This window comes from Zosterops lateralis, assembly GCF_965231275.1.
Source record: "Zosterops lateralis genome assembly, chromosome: 11".
Taxonomy (NCBI): Eukaryota; Metazoa; Chordata; class Aves; order Passeriformes; family Zosteropidae; genus Zosterops; species Zosterops lateralis.
In genome coordinates this window covers 10,140,892-10,161,186 of record NC_139771.1, presented here as the reverse complement: position 1 = coordinate 10,161,186, position 20,295 = coordinate 10,140,892, and the positions used below count along the sequence as shown (strand labels likewise).

Genomic DNA, 20,295 nt, shown 5'->3' with positions numbered 1-20,295 from the left:
TGCACAGGGTGCACACAACAATGCACAGTATCCTTTCCAAATCTTCTCCTTTAGCAGCCAACAGATGAATGCTAAGGTGTCATGGAGTAAAAGTAATGACAATAGCTTGAAAGAGGGGACTTAATCTGAGGAGGGTAAGACCTCATGCAGAAGGGGAGGGAGCAAAGGCCAATCCATACACCAGGCTAAATTTATCAGCACAGACTAATGGGATCCCAAGTAACCTTCCAAGTAGCAAAATAAAACACTTAAGCCATTGAAAACTAAACTGGTCAAAGAGCTCCACTGAACAATCCTGCATTGTCCATGGAGCCAGGAAACAGATTTATTAGGTCACCCAGGCCATCTCCAGTTACAGTGAACTTGGGATGCTTCTACGGATGGTTCCAACTCCCTCCTCTGGCACTGTCCTTCACTGGGCAGCGGAAACTGCAGGCAGGGGAGAGTCTAGCAAAAGATCTCTTTTTCAAGGCTCAGGAAAAGCTGAGTGAGATAGGACATTTTGTCATGCCAGACATTCCCAAGTTTGGATTCCCTTGGACTGAGGCTGCTCTGGTGGAGGAACAGAAACACCCCCCCACAGAGCTCAAACAGCCAAAAAGAGACCAGCCCATGAGATTAGAGCTTCAGTTCCTCCAATATCAAAGCATTTGGCTGCCAAAAGCTTAATGACTGCACCAATTCCAAGTTACACTTCCCAAGCCCCTGATAAGGCTCAGAGCATGGGGGTCTTTGCCAAGCAGGAACGCTTGACTCCTGAATGGGCTTTCCCTCCCCACCTTTTACAACCCCAGTTACTGTTTACCAAGGAAAAAAATATTACGGCAAACCTCTCATTCCCTGGAGCTGGTGACACACTCATGTTTCTGGAGGCATGGACTGCCACAGCACACAAACACAACAGGCACTACAGGGCAGAGTGCCACCACAACTGCAGCCTGAAAGTGCCAACATCCTGGGCACAGCTCAGCCTTGACTCCTAACAGGCACCCACCAGTCCTCTGCATCCAGTGTCACTCACCAGGGCATGGCTCCTAGTACTCAGAGTTCTACATGGAAAAAGCATCTACAAAATCCATTTAAGGCTGCATAAGCAATGACCAAAAGCTGCAGCCCACCAGAGCCGCAGCCTTTGGTCAGGAGTTGGTCCTTGCTGAAGTGCTGAGAGCAACGCTCAGCACAGGCAGTTGCTTTTGCAGAAAAACAGAGTAACCTGGAAAGCATCTGTTGCTGAGGGGTTTGAATGTGTTCCTAGAATAAATTAGTAGACAAAAGCCTGAGGAATTAGTTACCCAAGGAAAACAGACATTCCCAAAGAGATACCTCTAAAGAAGAAAACTTGTAGGAAATGTTAAGCAAGGATCTCTTTCCTGGTATTTCTCACCAACTGCATAACACCTTGGAAAATCAAACAGGAGGGGAAAATATATAGCAATGGAAAACAAAAGAGGATTACAGTCCTGATTGCAGTCACAAAACCAAGACAGAATCATTTACAGGTTCCACAAGGCTGGAGGCATTAAGTGAGCTTGTTTAGTTTTTCAGCCCTCAGTGCACTTGTAACGAGCCAGAGCTTGTGGCCATAGTTAAACCCAAATTGCATCAAGAGCATTTAACAGTTTCAAACTTGCCTAGTATACACAATGAGTTCAGACCCTGACTCTCTAATCAAGAATCCAGATTCAGCACAAACGATTTAGTACACTGGATTAGTCTCAAGTGCAATGACTAACTCTGAGAAACTTTTACACTGTTTTGAAATCTCCCTTGTCAGGACAGAACCTGGAAATTAAATGAGAACCTCAGAGACATTTATCCCAAAGAGAAAAATCAAACAGGAATACCTTGCAGCTTCCAAGGGTAGCTGTGACAGGCTAGTGCCACCTGGTGGGAAACTTTTCTCCATCCCCCTTGCTCAGCTTTCTCTTCCATGTTCCACCTTCCCAGAGGCAAGACAAGGGAGCAACAACCAGTTTAACACCAAGAAGGCAGAAAGGGCTTTGTAGCTCTTCCAGCTACTCAGACTCAGAGATTATCTTATGGGTATAGGCCAGTCAGAAGCTTCTCAGTTATTGCATGGCTGAACCTGACTGCAGGAGAGTTAAAGAAGAATGTGTAGACCAACACCACCACTACACAATAATCTCTGCTCATTATTGAGCTGGTTTACAGATAACCAGGAATCTTAAGATGAAAGGTTACACATCTCCATAGAGAAACATATGGGTTATAACAAAGCTCCTCTGGAAAGACATTTGCCTATCAACAGCTCCACCTCCTCACATGGTATTTCCCCAATTTGGCAAGATTACCAATGTCTACACACACCACCCAGGAAGACACAGTTGACTACCAGCAGAACCAACTTCACATAGGATGTATTTATTTTTATACATTTAACACAGAGAAGACTGCTGCTTTGAATGGACTCAGCTTGCCTGTGGTGCCCAAGACATTCAGTGCCAGAGGGAATCTGTCATAGTCGACAGCTTCTTTATTTCCAACCTGCAGGCAACAAATCCTAGAAACGGACCCAGTACATGGCACTGCGGATGCGGTTGTAATCCAAGAGCTGTTCAATGGGACCTGAGTGAACAGGAGTAAAGTCACTTGGAGACATAGTTAAAAATCCCTGTACAGTTTCTCATGGTCTTTAAAACAGATAGTGGCAGAGCAGCCTCTATCTGTTGCAATATCTGTGCTTGCAATTCATAGCAGCTCTGCACAAAACCAAGCAACTACAGCTCAAATCTGCATCAGGAAACTAGCAGATACCAGCTCCCAACAGAATTAGGTGTTTTCTCATACTACTTCACAATGCTCAATACAGCTCCCCATACAGGTATCAAATAAAGGGAGCCACCAAGTAATTTCCACATTTCAACTTCCTGCTCAAACACTGTCTTTTTTTTCCAAGCTGCTCCACTTTGAAGGCCAGAGGAAACAGCTGCAAGGAGGAGGGGAATTCTCAACACACAGGAAGGAGGCAGCAGAGCTGAGCTGCTTAGGCAGGTTTTCTGAGAGGAATTTGTCCTTGGCCAGACAGACATGCCAGAGCAGCACAGGAGAATCAAGTCCCTTCACTTCCCTTACATAAACCACCCTGACCCCAGGGTAAGGACACCTGGCAGACATGCTGGGCCTGCACCCAGCTACAGAACTCCTAGTCTTAGTCACAGCTCCACAACAGGCAGAGGTGGGAGGACAGCCAGCAGCTCACTGGCACTGCATCTCCATCACCTGCAAGTCTGATCTCATGGCAAATGTGCCTTGGCACACCTCATGTGCAGAGGCAGGACACCACTAAAGAACCAGAGTAGCTTAAAGAGTCAGGACAGACACGTGAGGACTGCCTGCAACACACTTCCACTCAGCTCTCCACCCCACCTTGCTTTTTAAGTGTGTACTGATTGTCACCTACTACTCACCAACTGCTGCAATTGCTGGGCATTTGTCATAAATGTATTTACTGCAGACATCTCTCACCATTCTTGCATCAACGGCCTAATAAAAATCAAACAAGCAATTAATGACTCTGCCAGCAAATCTACACTTCTCAAAGTTGCAAGTTACTGTTGCCATTACATATCAAGATCATTAAAAGATAAAATCAGACCCTTGGGGTCATCCGCACCAACTGCCCAGCTTTGCCTGCAAGAATGGCTGATGTCCCTACACAGTGCATGTTCCCATGAGTACAGAAGACAAGGCCAAAGTTGGAAGGGATAGGGTGGCTGCAGAAACTACACAAACTAGATGTGGGACACCACCAGGAAAACTGTTACAGAAATTTCAGGTTGTGCTGCTCAACACCATTGTATGTCCACTTTCTGGGATGGACTGACTCCAGTCACAGGGACACAGGATACACAGTGTCTGATATCAGTGTCAGCAGGATAACCACCTGGACTCCAGGCAGTCTGATTAAGGGATAAGCAGGTCACGTGTTACTGCAGCACACTAGGGCCAGACAATGCTGACACAAACCATGCTCAGGTACCCCAACCAAAACAAAAGGATACCTACAGAAATCCTGGCATCCCACTCCTCCAGAGGTATGCGGCGTCCGTAGTGCAAGAGATTACTTCCAATATTCTCACACACTCGTGTGGTACCTGGATGTTGAAGATATTGCATGATCAGTGAACCAAGAAGACTTCCAGGACTGCACAGCCTGACCATCAGCCAAAGCACAGAGCAGAAACTCCAAGCATTAAACCCTCTGCTAAATGAAGCACAGTCGTAATTCCCACTTTATGCAGCTCCAGCAGGAGCTACACAATACACATATTGCTTTACTCATCCCCAAAGTGTTACAGCCAAGGCAGACCAGTTTGAGGACCTCAATTCTTAGGCCACCAGGCAGTATGTCACTCCTGGGAGCTCTGCAGGCTGGGGTCAGCTGCTTTGACAACACAGAAGGAGGAGTGTGGAGCAGGAAAAGAAGTTTTGCCCAGTGCCTGCCAGCAGAACTGCAATCTCTAGCACAGATCCTGTTCCCTAGGAGAACCCCAAGCAGAAACCCTGTGAAAGCTGCAGAGTGGTCAATCCATAAACCAGAACGTACCATCCAGCTGAGCCACCATGGCATTTCGGAGCCAGTTCTTGGCTCTTGTCACCTCTGACTCTGTGGCACTAGTGCACAAACGCATCCTGGAGAAGACACGGAAAAACCACAAAAGCTCTTAATGATGTTTGTCTGCTCAGACAGCAAGTGAATTCCTCCCTTTCCCCAGCCTCCTCAAAAATAAGCTGTTATCAACACCACTTGTCTTGCAGGCTGACATTCATCCTTGATCTCCACAGAGCAGCCAAGAACTGGGAAGCACAGAGCAGCAGGAGGCAAGAGGTCCACCACATAGGCAGGGGATTCAGCCAGCAGGATACACAGAGTTACACTCAGAGGTTCAGCAGCCCTGGTGCTGGCTCTGGTTTGCCCAGCAGCACACACTGTGCATTGCCCTATTACAGGAGAAGGGAGGCATGTCAACCATTCCCATGCATGGCAAGCTGCTATGGAAACTGATGCTAAAAGAACAAGACAGTTCCACAGTCTGTTTGGACTCCAGCTGCTACATCCTTTTGTCTCCTGCCAATGGCCACAACTCTGGTGCAAGGGCTCAGTTCACCTGCTCCACACAGAATGACTTGTAGCTCAGATGTAGCCTTGAACCATTACTGGTTCATGGACATAATAAGACAGACAGCCAGAAGGATGCCAAACACTGCCAGAACGCTACCAAACACTGGCATGACTGCAGCAGCAGATTATTCATCAATCACAACACAAAAGCCTGAGCAGCAGGAACTTTGCCTGCTTTGCTCAGGCTTAACAAGACAAGTCTCTTGTGCACCTAGGAAAGCTTTGTCTAAGGAATGATCTCACTTGCATATGAAAACCCCCAAAGCCTTAGTGTAATACTTGAAAGTGCGAACAAAAGACCTGAGGAGCTCTAAGGGATTAAAACAGCTCCTCAAAAGCCATATCCTTAGAGATTTACAGAAATCACTTACAGGATCACTTAACCAGAATGCAAGTTACCAGGAAGTTCATAAAGTGACACAGCCCTCTGTAAACTTAATAAGCTCCCCCAACACCTGAGTCTTCCACAACAGGCTGAGATCTTGAACAGCAACTTGTGCCAAACTTGTACTTACCACTCTCTCTGAGCACAAAACATCATATCATCTACGGACAGAGGGTCAGAAACAAAATGGAAACCGAAGAGGCCAGTGTCAGAGTAGGAGGTGTTGAATGGCTCGAAACTGTGGCAGAGATTATGCTCTACGGCAAGTGTAGCCAGCCTGCTAGACTGATTCTGTAAAAAAGGAGATGCTATCAGCCATTTCACTGAGCTGTTTTCCCGAAGATCATAGACAAGACAGAGTGGAACACTTTGCTGAAGGAGAGCTTAATTTAGAGCCTTCATGTGGTCAACAGATGAGAATCACTGCTGGAAAAACCACAGACAATGGCCTAGGAGTCCATCCAGCAGAACCATTTCCTCTCCCAGCTGCAGATGAAAAGCTGGCATGCACACCACCATAGAAGTGGGAAAAAAATTGGAAGGACAAGGTCTCCCAGCAGCCGAGATTAGCATAGATATACAGGCCAGACAGATTTCAGACAATAATGGATGCAATCCTGAGTTCCATTTGTTCTGCAGTGGTAAAACAAGCTTGCATCCTGAGAGATTATTCTATCCTGCTTTCATCACCACCCTCACTGAGTGGTTAGTTGTGAGAGTGGGAATAAGCTGCTGAGAATTCCCACCTACATCTCTTCCATAGAAGGTTCAGTTCATTTACCACTATCACCTCTCAGGAACTGTCCTAGATTAGCCTTGATTACACTTCTATTCTACTTTCCAGGCTCCTAACCCCTTCACAGTTGGAAGTTAACCACAACAGCCTCCCCTAAAGCACATCCACCTAGGGTCTCCATAACACTTCACATGAAAAGGCTCCAGGCTCTCCCTGTTACACTCCCAACACTCTTACCTTCCCACCTCCAAAAGTGCGGTCGTAGCGCCCTATGATAGCATTAGCTACATTGAGGACCACGTTGTCTGGATCAGCCCATCCTGGCCCCTCCACAGCAAGAGCAATATGGGCAAGGGGCAGAGCATCATCTCTGGCACGGATCTGGAAAATCATCAAGGAGTGGGGGAAAACTGCATGAACATTGTGATCTGTCTGCAGCCTGCTGCAATGCCAGGCTCACAAACTGGGGCACTTGATGTTATTCCAGTGAAATGAAAGAATCCCAGGCAGAACTGAGCACACACCAGCTGTCCTGATGTGAGCTTTGCAGTAGATCACATAAGCAAGAGCCTCACACTCCTAATGGATTTGTGTCCCATCTAAAACCCAACACATGGCAATAAGCCCCAAGAACAGAACATGGGAGCAGGACCAAGATGGTGCATCATCAGCTTCTCCGAGACACACAAACAACTTTTCCACTGAGAATCAGCAGTAATTGGTTTCACATTCATTCCACAGATGGGCAACAGCTGCTTGTTTTGATGGGGACCAAAACAACTTTACCTCACTCCCTGTGAAGCGACAGCGTGGAAGGGCAGGCACAGAATCCCCCTTGTATGTAAAAGGCGCACCAGTGAAGTGTTGCTTAGCTGCATCTACCAGTTCTCTGTGGGAAATACCTGGAAATGATAAAGAGAGAGATTTCCAGTCTTAAAACAGACTAATTTACAAAACTATCTGATTTTACATTAGTGATGTGAGACAAGTCTGATAACATGCTTGAAAATACCGAGGCTTCCCAGGATTACAAAGATCTAGAACTTACCTCCAGCAGCTGCCAGGACCATACGAGGTGCCTTGAAGTGAGTATCAATATATGAAGCCAGATCTGCTCGAGTCAGCCTCCTGAAAAGAACACAGACACCAGGAACATCAGCATCTCCAACTCTGGAGGAATGAGAGACTTAGGAGAAGCAAGTTCACAGTGCAGAGACAGCAGTGACTGTCTTTGTTGTGGGGTAACAATGCTTTTCAAAACTAAGACTGCACTGCGTACTGTGTTTATCCTGTGGTCTACTTCTACAACACAAAGAACAGGAACCAGCAGCCAAGATGGAGAGTTAGACTTCAACACAGACTGGAGAGTACTGAACCCAGTCACTGAGTGAACACAAGGCCACTGCTTTAATGAGCATCCCTAGCTCTCTAATTTTTCTAACAAACTGAGAAGTATGGAAGGAGGTTCAACCTGTTCCTTCCAACCTCAGGAAGGGCTTGCATGAGGTGGTTCTAAGGAATGCGTGCAGGCACCGTTTCAGCACCAGGGAAAACACAGTCCAAGCACAAGGAGAAGCCCATGGGCTCAGATCTCCTCCATGTACACTCTGTGCAGTCATCACGCCCAGGAAGCTGCAGTCACACACCCATGCACCCAACAGACTGTGCAACACCCCTAGGCTCTGCAATACATCCAGCCTGTTGCTCACTTGATGTTCTCTGTGGTCCCTTCAACAGTCTGGGCCAGCGCAGTCCCCTGGTAAGCAGTGGCATGAAGGTAATCAAAGGTGACATCTGTCAGGCTGCTGTCCATTTCCTTCAGCTCCTGAAGGATGATGCTACGCTCCTTCTCGATCTGAGAATCCTCTAGCGCGCAGTTCTGCACAAGGTCACTCAGAAGCTCTACAGCTGCAACACAATTCCTACATTAGCATCCCACTGCCTGACTGCTACGCAGTGCTGTTGACAGGAGACACACAGGAGTGAGCAAAAGTCATGCTGGGGGAGGGCATGTGACATAAAAGAGCTGAGTGCTACCCATTCCCGAGCATATGGAAAGTACAAACAACACTGGTTTAGCAAGAAACCAAGTTTGCCAAGCACCCCTTCCAACAGAGTGCAGGCAACATCTGCAGAACGTGAAGTATGTCAGAAGCAGGTACCCTCCCAGATACACGCTGAATCCTTACACAGAGTTTGTGATGCCTACAGCACAGTTCATGTCTACAGTAAGGCCTCTACTCAATCACTGCCTCTGCCCAAAACTGACCCAGAGAAGGCAGCACACAGCAGTACAGAGCACAAGGAGCACCTGCAAGAGCTGCACTGAGGACTCCTCACACAGCAGCTGTTACTAACCTCAGTTGCTAGGCTCCATAAAACCAACCACAAACTAGTGAATCCCTCCCATCTTCCCTCCTGGCAATGCAGTGCAGCCTGACCTAACTAGAATTCTTGGTTTAGGGACACACAAACACACAGCCTTGAAGCACCACATCACTGCATTGCTCTCTTCAACTACCAACCCAAACCTTCAATTTACTGCTCAGCTTCAACTTCAGTCCTTGGTCTGCTGGTAGAAAAGATGCTTGGCAGTGAGAAACAGAAGCACATGCACTTACTTAACCTCCCAATCAGACTTTGCCCCTGGCCATCCTACCTTTGGGCATGTCCTTGGACAAGGCTTTTATGTAGAAGGCAGTTTGCTCACGGGAGGTGTACCCATTCAGGTGAGCACCCAGACTCTCCACTTCTTTCTCAAAGGCCGAGCCAGGACGCTTCTTTGTGCCCTAAAGGAAACCAAATAAACTCAATTATGAAGTGAACAAACTCCCCTTTAGGTCAGAATTAAAGCAATGAAAATAACAATAAAGGCCTAAAGAGAAAAATCTGCCATGTGATTCATAAAAGCCAAAGGCAGGTGCACAAGGCAAGAGATATAATACTTGGCTTATTTCCTATAGTTAAAGGATGGGTGAGGTGTATTTTGAAAAACCAACACAAACTTTCAAGAAAGCTTGTGTTTATTGCAACACAATAAAGCTGTCTGAAAAAATAAAGGTTGTCATCACCACTAACCAACAAAAACTCAGCAGGGAAGGAGACAACCTATGCTGAGACATGAGTGTTTGAATAGCATACCCCTGGAAGTAAACCAAGAACAAGCCCAAACCAAAAATAAGCAGGTTTCTGCCTATCCAAGCAGTGATATATAGAAGAAGACAAATAGAAGGAGAAGACTACTTCTAATACAGGGCCCATCTCTTAAGGAGCTAGCCAGATGTCATAGTTGCTTATGAAGACACAGGCTGAACTTGAGTCAGCAAATCCCACACTTAGATGTCTTCTGCCCTGTTCAGCAGACACCTACATAATTTCAAAAGCAAGAACTGTAGCCTCGGAACTTTGTTGGACAAGTAATAAAAGCAAAGAATAATAAATGGCTACAGGAAATGCTGCTTCAAATTCTCTGTGCTAACCTGAGAAAACATGCTTCATAACACAGCACTCGACATGTGTCACACTTTTAATTACAACAGTTTTTCCTTTAAAAGGAAAAATCAGAAAATAGTAATTAAGAGTTATTTTTAATTCATGCATGCTTGGAAATTGCTGCACATTCAACCAATGAGCACCACATGGGCTGGATGCCTTTTTAGACTTATTTTTATACTTCTGCAAAGACTCTAGGACTCAGATGACCTGATTTACACCCTCTTTCAACAGCCACAGCCTCTGAAATGAGATGACAACGTACAGATAGAATATGCAGGGCAGCTCTGTGCAGACCCAGCACACATCCTTACCTTAAAGGCCATGTGCTCCATAAAGAAACCAGCCCCGTTGGTCTTGGCGTCTTCATAACGGCTCCCGGCCTCGATCCACAAACCCACCTGGCAGCAAGAGTACCAACATCAGAGAAGAAAACAGTCAGCATCCAAATGACACAAATATAACTGCAGGGGCAACAACTCTGCTCCACAGATATTACGCTAGAAGAGCCAAAATGAGAACAAACTAGCAACTGTTTCCTGCAAATATTTTTGCTTTTTCTCTCTCTAAGCCTCACCAAATCTGGTTTTGCCAGACTGATAACTTTTACTGATCACTTATTGGTCATACAAAAACTCTAAGGCTGAGCAAATTTGTAGAGCACGAAAACTTGTCTAAAGACAATACAACACCAGTCTGGGCTTCCTGCTGCTATATTAATCCCACCTGTTCACAAAGAGAAGCAGTGAGGTCTCTGTCAAAAGCACTGGTTTAGAGAGGTTTAGCTGCAGGCTAGGCAAGGTTGACTGTTTCAAATAAGCCCCTAATTTATGTTAAACTTACAGTGCAGGTTGGCTGATTTGACTCCTCTGAGGCTACACGGAGACCGTTGTCCAGGGTGGTGACCTGGGTATCAGGGATATTCTGGAGTGTCTGGGCATAGGTGGCAGCACCTCGCTTCCTGGTCGAAGTCAATAAAGCTGCCTATAAAAATAAAGGCTGTCATCACTACTAACACACTGTTCCCCTCGGGAGGGCCAGGAACTCAGAGGCTTGAAGAGCTGAGAAATCCCAGGGAAAAGCCGCACGAACCGGTCACACCACAGTATCGGGGCGGAGAGCGGACAGCGCTCGGCGGCAAGCCCCGCAATGGGTGACAGTGACAGCCGCCGCTGCCCCCCGCCCGCCCGGCCCCGCTCCGGGGCCCGGGGGCTCCCACAGCCACCGCCGCGTCCCCATGACCTTCCCGGCCGGAGCACGGGCGGGGCCCGGCAGCCACTCGGCACTGCGGGGCCGCCCGGGGCCCGGCCGGGCTCTCTCCCCGCGCTGCCCCCGCGAGGCGCGGTGACTCACAGAGGGGCGCGGGCCCCACAGCAGCCCCCACGCCGCCGCTCTGCCCGCCCGGCACACTGAGCGCGCCGCCATCTTCGTCTTCCGCAGACCGAGCGACTGAGGGACGGCGGCGCGCCTGCGCAGGGGCGGGGCCGCGGCCGTAAGGGCCATGAGCGCGCGCAGAGCGGGCGGGCAGGTGGGCGCGCCCCCTGGCGGCGGGAGGGCGCGGCAGCGGGGGCGCGCACCGGGCAGACCGGGATGGGGGTGCCGGGAACGGGGCTCTCGGGGGATTCGGGTCCAGGGAATGAGGAAGGGGGAGAATGGCGGGGACAGGTCCCGGGCAATGTGGGTCCCGCGGAATGAGCATTCCGGGAACAGAGATCCAAGAGAATGGATATCCTGAAATGGGCATCCTGGGCATTCTCGGGGGGGGAGAGCACAGGAGGGTACAATCTGTTATAAATGTATGTTATAAAATTGGCTTTTTGCAAGATGTGTGCCATATGATTAATAATGTTGTAGTAAGAATATAGGATATAAGTTTTTTATTTCTGGTATTAGTAAAGAAAATTAGGCATAGTGGTAGTAGTTGATATAAGTATGCTTAAACTGTCTGTTTGGTTGGGATAACATCCAGTGAACATATAAAGAAGACTCTGCTACTGATATACCAACTATCAGCATCTCTCATCTGAAGAAGATATGGACCAAGGCTCAAGCTGGAGGTGATAATGAAGACACAGCCGCAAAACACACATGCTCTGAAAAAGTGGACCCAAGGAGACACCATGCAAAACATTTCCTAAAATATAGAAACTAGTTTATGGAAGGATATTGTTATAAATGCAACGACAAAAATCAGATTAATAAAGAAACAATTTATTAAAAAAACAATCCCAATCACCAATAAAGAGAGAAGCCACAAATAGGACGGGCAGCGCAGCGCTGGGTGGACAAGGGGTCCGCACCCTAAGGCACAGGTTTCCCAAATCCACCCGGAGCGGATCGGAGCGGATCACAGCCCGGGGGTTTTATAGGGTTTTTCGTGTCCTGAGGCGAAACAGGTGCATGGAATAGTCCGGCAAATAGTCCAAATAATTTTTGGATGGGTTTCCCGGATTTGTCAAACTTTGCAAATTGTATTCCGGGAAGGTTCTTTTCACATGCGGATGGAGCCCGCTGGTCCATGGTTATTCCGTTGTGTATTCCTCAGTGGAGAATTCCCCTTCGTTCGGGGAGGAATTTCTCTGTCTGGGTATGATGCCGATTCTTATCTGGGTTGGCCAGTGTCTGTTCATCCTGGTGGCTCCTATCCTGTTCTTTGTCTTGGGCTGGGAAACGACAGCAGCCTGGCTTGAAGGAAATTTTTCTACAGACTATACCTTTTCACATTTTTATATTAACACTGAAAGGAGTGAAAATTGGAAAGCTCCTAAATATATGTTGGAGACTTGAAGAGTTGAAACCCTTGATTGTTATGTAATAAGTGTATTAATATTTTAAATGTTAATAATTTTAAATTGTAATGTAACAGTAAGGAGCCACCTCTGTGGTCCCCCTGGGGGGGCAATGGGGAGGGGGCTGCTTGGTCACTGGAGGCTGCCCACAGCCCCCCCCGACACCGGAGCGGGCTCACGCGCCGTCGGGGGAGCCTGCAACTCCCACAGACACTGGAGCGGGCCGCCCCGGCCCCGACTCCCGCGAGATGCCAGCCGCCCGTGCCTCCCCGCCGCTGCCACCGCCCCAGCGTGGCTCTGCCGACTCCTGGCCCGGCCCGCTCCAAAAACCCGCTCCCAAAGCCGCGGCAAATTGCCGCCAAGGCGCCGCCGCCGGCGCGCCCTCCCCCACCAGAGCTGGCATAAATCTGCCCCGGCTGCCAGACCCCCGCCGCTGCCGCTGGAGCCATGCCGCGTGTCCCCGCAGCTGCCCCGACTCCCGGCCTGGCCCGCTCCCACACCGCTCCCGCTGTGGAGCAGCCAGAAGCATACACACACCCCCCCATCGAAACCGTGAGACCCCCGAGGCACCCGCTCCCCGTGCGGCACAGCCGGGACGTCCTGTGCCCGCTCTCCCACCGCGCGGCCATCTCGCTGCTGCCGGACCCTGGCCCGCTCCCGCCATGAGCTGCAGCACCGATTGTGAAATAATCCCCCCCGGAGCGACCCCGTAGTACATGTAAATTAAGAATCCCAGTGCACTCTGGGACTCTTTTTAACACCAAAAAACTCCTATAAAAATAAATCGGTGTAAGATTTAGGCCCACAAAAGACAGTACTAAACCGTGTATACCCTAGAGTATTAATAGACAATTTTTTGTAACTCGCTGTAACCTAAAGATACCCGAGAAAAGGCAAGACCCCAAGCCAGCCCAATGGAAATCAGAACTCTTTGGAGACTCCCGGCGAGGAAAGAGTTCTCCGGCTTTGCAGGAACTTCTGGCTGCAAAGCTGACCAGGACCCTCCTCCTCAAAGGTGAACCCGGCTGCCGGCCCCTCGAGCTACCCTTGTAAGAGCTGATTAATAAAGGCATTTTAAGGAGAAAAATATTATCTCCACCCATTTTTAACAATACCAATCTAACATATATTTCTATATTTTTTTATAATGAATTTTTACCCCCATGTCACATTTATCACAATATGAATATTCATCAAACTGATGCAATAGAAAGAGTATTTAAAGAATGTCTCTGATATGGCAGGGCGTGGACTTGGCTAAATGCCAAGTCACCCGGCCGGCCGTACTTTGCTTTTTTATCTCCTAATTGTCCTAATTTTTTATTAAACCTTTCTCTTAAAATTTACCGAGAAAGTGAACGTCGTTTTTCACAAATCTTTTTTCGATTCTTAAGCAGCAGTGAAACCAGCAGCAGGGCTAACTGCTTAAAAATAAAAATTAACACAAGTCCTCCAAGGGGTAAGTCTTGCAAAAGACAAAGGCTTCTTTTTGTGTTCAAAGGCCTGGAATATTTAGCTTTGGAAAATCAACTCATTTACAAATGTAACTGCAGGAGCTATCCACTGTTACTATAATTAACCTTTATATGGATATAACCTTTAGTGGGTATCCATCCTTGTGATGCACATCACATTTTGTAAGGAGAGGCAATGTTGAATGGCTTCAGTGAAAAAAATCTTAAATGTACTCCAAATAGAATTAAGATCCAAAAGAGCAAGTATTTCAGGAAAGCCTGAGATACTGCCTTTGATGAGATCCCTTCTAAGAGGTTCACTTAAAGGACTCAATGCTCCATCCAAATACTGGCAGATTAGGCAGAGGAAAAAAGCAATCTTTTTTAATGGTCCTTTGGGAAGACAGGGTTTGCAGCAAATTTGCAGGTACTTTCTGGTCTATTGCTTACATTCCAAGAAAGAGTATTAAATACTGAAACAGCCTATAGAAGGTGAAGTGATTGTGAATGTGAAAGTCCAGTGCATGGCAGTCTCAATAAGGAACCCAATAAAGCCTTTTAAATCCCAACACACAAGTGGTGAGTTGGCAGCGTATGCCACTTTTTACCAAATCACAGCAAAATGCAGATCACAAAAAGAGGCCATTAGGTCAGATACCGTATAAAGCAGTATGAAAGAGGAAAGCACCTAAGAGCATCAACCCTGGTAAAAGGTATAAAAGTAGAGAATAAGTTGTTAGAAAGTTAATACAAAATTATAAGTTAATGAGGATGGTGGGTTGTTTGTGTGAGGAGTTGTGTAAATTCCCTTACTGTCGGGTATGGCCCCTGCTGCTCCCATCCCCTCTGAGATAGTGAGAAAGATGACAGCACCAAGTATTCCAATGTCAAAATTCCATGGGACTTAAAGGAGAGGGAATTCGTCTGCTGGAGACCCCTAAAAACAACCAGCCATTACCCCCATGCAGGTCAAAGAGCTGAAGTAACACTTCTAACCAGAAGAGACATCAGACGACATTGTTATAAATGAAACAGCCTGATTTGAAAAATAAAATAAAAAAAACAAAGTTTATTTTCGCTTAACAGTAAATTTGTAAAGCCACGATAAAAAGACAGCTCCAGGGATGGGGCAGGGCAGCCCACGGTGGCAGAGGCACCAAGCCTGCCAGAGGAGGGGCAGGGACGGGGGACCGGGACACAGAGGCTCGCTCTGGTTCTGGTGGTGGCAGGGAGTCCTCGGATGGTGGAGTGGGTGCAGGTGGGGGCTGAAATCCCACTGTAGCCTGAGCAGAGAAGCTGAAGCCATCAGTAGGGAGGGGGGTCTGAATCCCCCCTATGCAAGGGGATGGGAGCCAAAGTATGCCAAAGCAGGGGTCCCGGGGAGAAAGCCTGGGCCAGTGATTTATTAAAAAACTATGGATATTGATCTAATACCAATATCCAACTATGATGGATAAATTTAAACTAACAGTTTAAATTTAGAAAGTGTATGTTTATTACGACGCCGGGCAGCATGCGGGATCGCTCCCAAATTACACACGTGCAATTTACAGATGATCACGGAGTCTTTTTATGTACAGGAGTATTGAATACCCAAAACACGAAAGCATATTCATAACTCTGGTACATCCCATTCCCTGCTTTGTATGGTAATTAGCCAAAAAGCCATTAAGCATGCGTAGTTTGTTCTTTGAAATTGGTCGGTGGTCTTTTTTATGGGGTGGAGTCCCAAAATGATGAAGTAAGATGGGTCTTCCTCTCTTTGACTTTTTAACCTTTAGTGTTACGTGACAGCTGAATCCTGTTTTCCCAGGATGGTTTGATTCCTTCAATGATTTATCAGTTCCTTCAGTCTGGCTTCTGTTAACAAAAGGGAAGTTTAGCTACCTTACGTCAGCAATATTTATTTTAACTAAAGTCTTTAATTCTTCTAAATCAATGCTTCACCAGTGCAGGTATTCAATCTTTGCAGGGAAGAGTCCAATGTCCACTCCCCTCTCTCACAGCACGGGAGATCAACACAAACAAGTCCACAAAAACCCACACCTCTCAGCTACACACACTTTGCCCACACAAGACACTAGAAACAGATCAGTACCCCCACATTCATTCACCCCTTTCCACAATGAGACAGCACATTCCTTAGCACCTCCTTTGAGGTTTTAAACTTCATCAAGGGCTCTTTAGATGTTTGGGACCTCAGAAAGAAAAGCCCTCGGCACCCTCAGTCCTCCTGAAAGATGTGCTCGTCTTTCGTCCTTTTTCTCTAATCCCTTTTAAGATGTCCCTTCTTTTTGCAATAGTAGCCATTCTGCAACCTCCGTCTTATTTTCTGAATCCTTCCCTGTGGGTGCTGGCTGTTTCCCCTGAGCCCCAGGGTTTTGGGTCAGTTTTACTGTCGGTTCGCTGTTAAAATAGCCCATGTACCTTGATATATGTATGAAACATTTAGTGTATTAATGTCCCAGTCACATTCAGAATTGTTCACTAATATTTTAAGATAATAAATGACAATATTTGCTTCCTCTGTTGTTTTCTTGGGGGTGTTTTTCTGTTTGTTTGTCTTTGTTTGGGGTTTTGTGGTGTTGTTGCTTAGAGCTCTATGTAAATAAAATTGAAATCTTACAATGATCAACAGGAAGTTAGTAATTATGATAGTGATTAGTTCACAGGGCAAGTACTCTCTACACCTTATTTGGTCACAAGAGTCCATTCTCTGGTTGCTTGTTTGCTGTGGCATAGGTAATCTTGATCTTAATAAAACATCAACCATTTTTCTTGCTATATGACAGCTGTGAGGGATTAATGAATCATTTTTAACATTTTTCTTGCTGGTTTTCCCATTGATCACATACCACTGTGTTACCCCTGCCCTTAGAGGGGCAACACATGGCGACGTGGGAGCGGACCTTCACAGAGGACAGCAGGCAGCAGCTTGGTGAAACATGGAATGCTCTTTATTATCTGACTCCAAAAGCTTATATACCTTTTGTACAGAGGGCCAAGATTGGCCCAAAGAGGTTACAACCTCCTGACTCCATCAGTCAATATGACCATCAGTCAAGTTCTCTCTCAGAGAACAAGAATGCAAAACATACAGATAAATTCTAAGAATACAATATTGTTTACATGAAGCAGCATGAGAAGCTGCTGCAAAGACTCAAACACTTGAAAGCAAGAAATGCAGGGGTGACACCACTGTTCCACATATTCTGCTCACTATTTTTTTTTTTGTTTTGTTTTGGTTTTTTCCCCTCCTCTTACCAGCTACTGTCTCTTCATCTTGGGGTGTTTTTTGGATTTTTTCACATTTTGGCATTTGTGGTGTATAAGACTGATGGTTCTACTTTACTAGTTCTGGGGTTTTTTTAAGAGGCATTTTTTAAGAGATCTTTCACTACCTTTTTCCTACTCAGGTACTTTTTCCTGTTTGTTAATTTTTTGTATCATTTTTGATTTAACTGTAAATGTGCCGTAGGAGTATTAAGTTCATAGATGGTTAAGACAATCCACAATGAAAGCATACAAAAATTTCCTGGTCTTCAAGACAAGGTTGACTTATTTTGTTCAATTCTGAATCTCCCCATTTCTATATAGATAGAATAATAATAATAATAAATTACTATTATTATTATTATTATGCTCCTTAGCACAATACTGAACCATTAACTAAGCTTTCACCATTTAACAGTAAAGTTACTAGAGCTTTTAACAAATAATCCACTATGTAAGTGCCATGCTCAGTATAAATTATTGGACATCTTACATGACTAATTGCATAATTATATGCAATACCAGTGTGCTCCTAATAACCAGAGATAAAGACTCTGTGACAATTGTGGTAAATAGGTATGATTCGTGCTGACAATATCGAAACAGTAACCAATATTTTAAAATTATAAAATAGTAGTTAGAAGTTTAATGCCAAGGAGGAGAGGGAGGGGTCCCCCCCTTTCTCCAGCAGACGTTCAGTGAAAAGTTGAAGACAGGAAGGAACTAAGATGAGAGTAGCTAAATTTATCTGGGAGACAGGAGATTAGGGGAAACTCCAGGAAAACTGCTAATTATATGAAATTTATGGCCTTAATGTTCAAATTTGGCATTCGCTGAGATAATATAGGCTTAATACGCATGTGCAATCAAAGAGGTTACTGGGAGGACACGCGAGGAAGATGATGAGCCTTACTCCTATGACCCTCAAAGGTGGGGAGAGCCCCTGAAAGGGGATAGTGGAGCAAAGTCAAGGCGGTGATGGGCGGAGATGAGGGCAGTGATGTAGATCTTACAAATCAAAATAGGAGGGGTTGGGTGATGACACACATTATAAAATGGGTCAGACGGTGATAGGAAAAATGGGACAGGAAGGACTTATGAATATGACTGCATGGTAAAAAATACTGTAGATGTAAAACCTGAGTGAAATAGAAATGAAAGCCAGTTTCGAGATGTGTGCATGGCAGGCAGGAAAACAGTGATTAGCTGAAGACAGGAAAACAAAAGACAAGAATGTTGCCTTTCCACCTTGGCAAAGACATCAGGGAACAAGTACATAAGAAAGAAGTCTATAGAGTTTAGAATATAAAATGACACGGTAATGTAGTAGTTCTTATGGACTGCATGCAAAGTTTGTAGGTTTTGTATCTCATGCCGGTTGGTCACTGTAAATTAGAATATTCAACACAAAAAGAGATATAATGTATTGTAACAAGAGGATCGCCCTCTTCTCCTGGCTCTCCTACCTTTTTCCCTTACCTCTCTCTTCTCCTGGCTCTCCTACCCTCTTCTCTGGCCCTCTCACCCCTCTTCCCTTACCTCTCTTGGCCCATCCCCTCTCCTCTCTCTCACCTCGCTTGCTCCTGTTTTCTCCCCACGTTTTTCCCTACCCCGTTTTTACCCCTTAGCTCTCTTCTATCTCTCTCCCCCCATTCTCTCTTTAGGGCTTTGCTTCAGCCGAGGCTGGTGGCTGGAGGCAGGCCCTTTTTACCCACGACCCTTGTAATAATAAAGCCACGTGTTTCTAGAACATCTCAGGTCTGGAAAGTTCCTTGTCCCAGCCATCCACGGAAAAATTTCTACAAGACGGGTTATCTTGCTTTGCACACGAGGCAGAACAAGTCCTGCTCCGTACCCCATGGTCCATTTGCTTATGCATTATTTTTAGAACCAATATATTATTTACTATTAGAAAATTATTGTAACTTTTAAGTTGCTCAAATTAAAATTGCTGCTACATTTAATTTTGTTTGGGTGAGGTTTTTTATTTTTTTTTTATTGGATAATTAGGCAGCACATACACTTATAACACAATCAACAAACCTACCTAACTCATGTAAGAGTAAATGAATGACAAAAATTAGCATGTGGAATAAATATTTGATACATGTCTGGAGAGAAGAAAAGAATATAAAGTACCCAAAACATTAATATATATGTATTAATATATAAACATTATAAACATATTTATATTGATATATAATATATATATTAAAAAACATGGTAAAGGAACTAATGCATTTAAAAATTTTACCTTTTTAGTTTTGCAGGGAAAACTATTTATACTATTTATTTAGCATAAATAGCATTGGTGCTAAAGCTTCCTTCCCTTTTCTCACTACTGTGTGGACTTTGCCTCTTTATCAGCATCTGAAAGATATGTATCTATGTCCTCATCTTCACCATAATTGCCCGGTATTTCCAGGAACTGTAGAGGAGATCTGTCACAACCATAAAGTTTCCAGTTAGATCTGCAAAAAGCAATTTAATGTCTGTTTGAGTACTGCTTCCTCTTCAAAAAAACTCCAACACTAGTAAAGTAGAACCATCAGTCTTACAATTTAGACAAGTCCAAAAAGCTGACACAGGCAGACATCTAAGCTTCTGTTAGCTGCAAACAAGGAATGTAGATGTCTTGGTTTTGAGACAAATTTCAGGAGAAAATGCCCTTGAATCAGTGTTTCCTCTAAATAGGATGGGCTTCAATAACTCCCTTTTCTTCTGCCACTGAGAGAAATGGACACCAGGGGGTGAAAGTGGAAAAAAAGCCTGTTTATTAAAAAAAAAAAAAAAAAAAAAAAAAAAAGCTTGTAAGGCGCAGAAACAGGGGAGGAAAAAAATGCTAGATGTTGAAACTGTGAAACCAACCTTCCACCCTGCCCCGCCCCCCAAAACCCAAAACCAGCCTTCTCTTGGCTGTGAGCATTTTCCCCTTTGGTGTAGTTACGATTGCAGGCAGCAGGCACTGGTGGCTCCCCAGGGGCAGGGCGGGTGCTGTGACTTCCGAGTATGGGGATCCCCGT

The 20,295-nt window shown here is 45.6% G+C and overlaps 1 protein-coding gene across 1 annotated transcript; it reads right to left on the bottom strand.

Annotated features, from left to right (window-relative positions):
* Positions 1-2,366: 2,366 nt before the first annotated feature.
* On the bottom strand, positions 2,367-11,217 carry UQCRC1 (ubiquinol-cytochrome c reductase core protein 1). The gene is made up of 13 exons (XM_083869609.1): positions 11,110-11,217; positions 10,600-10,740; positions 10,071-10,157; positions 8,924-9,053; positions 7,974-8,172; positions 7,313-7,392; positions 7,051-7,166; positions 6,502-6,645; positions 5,659-5,819; positions 4,568-4,653; positions 4,027-4,115; positions 3,429-3,504; positions 2,367-2,586 (listed from the first exon to the last, which is right to left on the bottom strand). The coding sequence occupies exons 1-13, from the start codon at positions 11,179-11,181 to the stop codon at positions 2,522-2,524; spliced, it is 1,446 nt and encodes a 481-aa protein (XP_083725735.1). The 5' UTR covers positions 11,182-11,217; the 3' UTR covers positions 2,367-2,521.
* Positions 11,218-20,295: the final 9,078 nt, after the last annotated feature.

Coding starts and splice junctions, on each gene's coding strand:
- UQCRC1 (XM_083869609.1), bottom strand. CDS start 11,181: ATGGCGGCGCGCTCAGTGTGCCGGGCGGGCAGAGCGGCGGCGTGGGGG. Junction 10,741..11,109: donor TGTGGGGCCCGCGCCCCTCT/GTGAGTCACCGC, acceptor TTATTTTTATAG/GCAGCTTTATTGACTTCGAC. Junction 7,167..7,312: donor GGTCCTGGCAGCTGCTGGAG/GTAAGTTCTAGA, acceptor TATCATTTCCAG/GTATTTCCCACAGAGAACTG.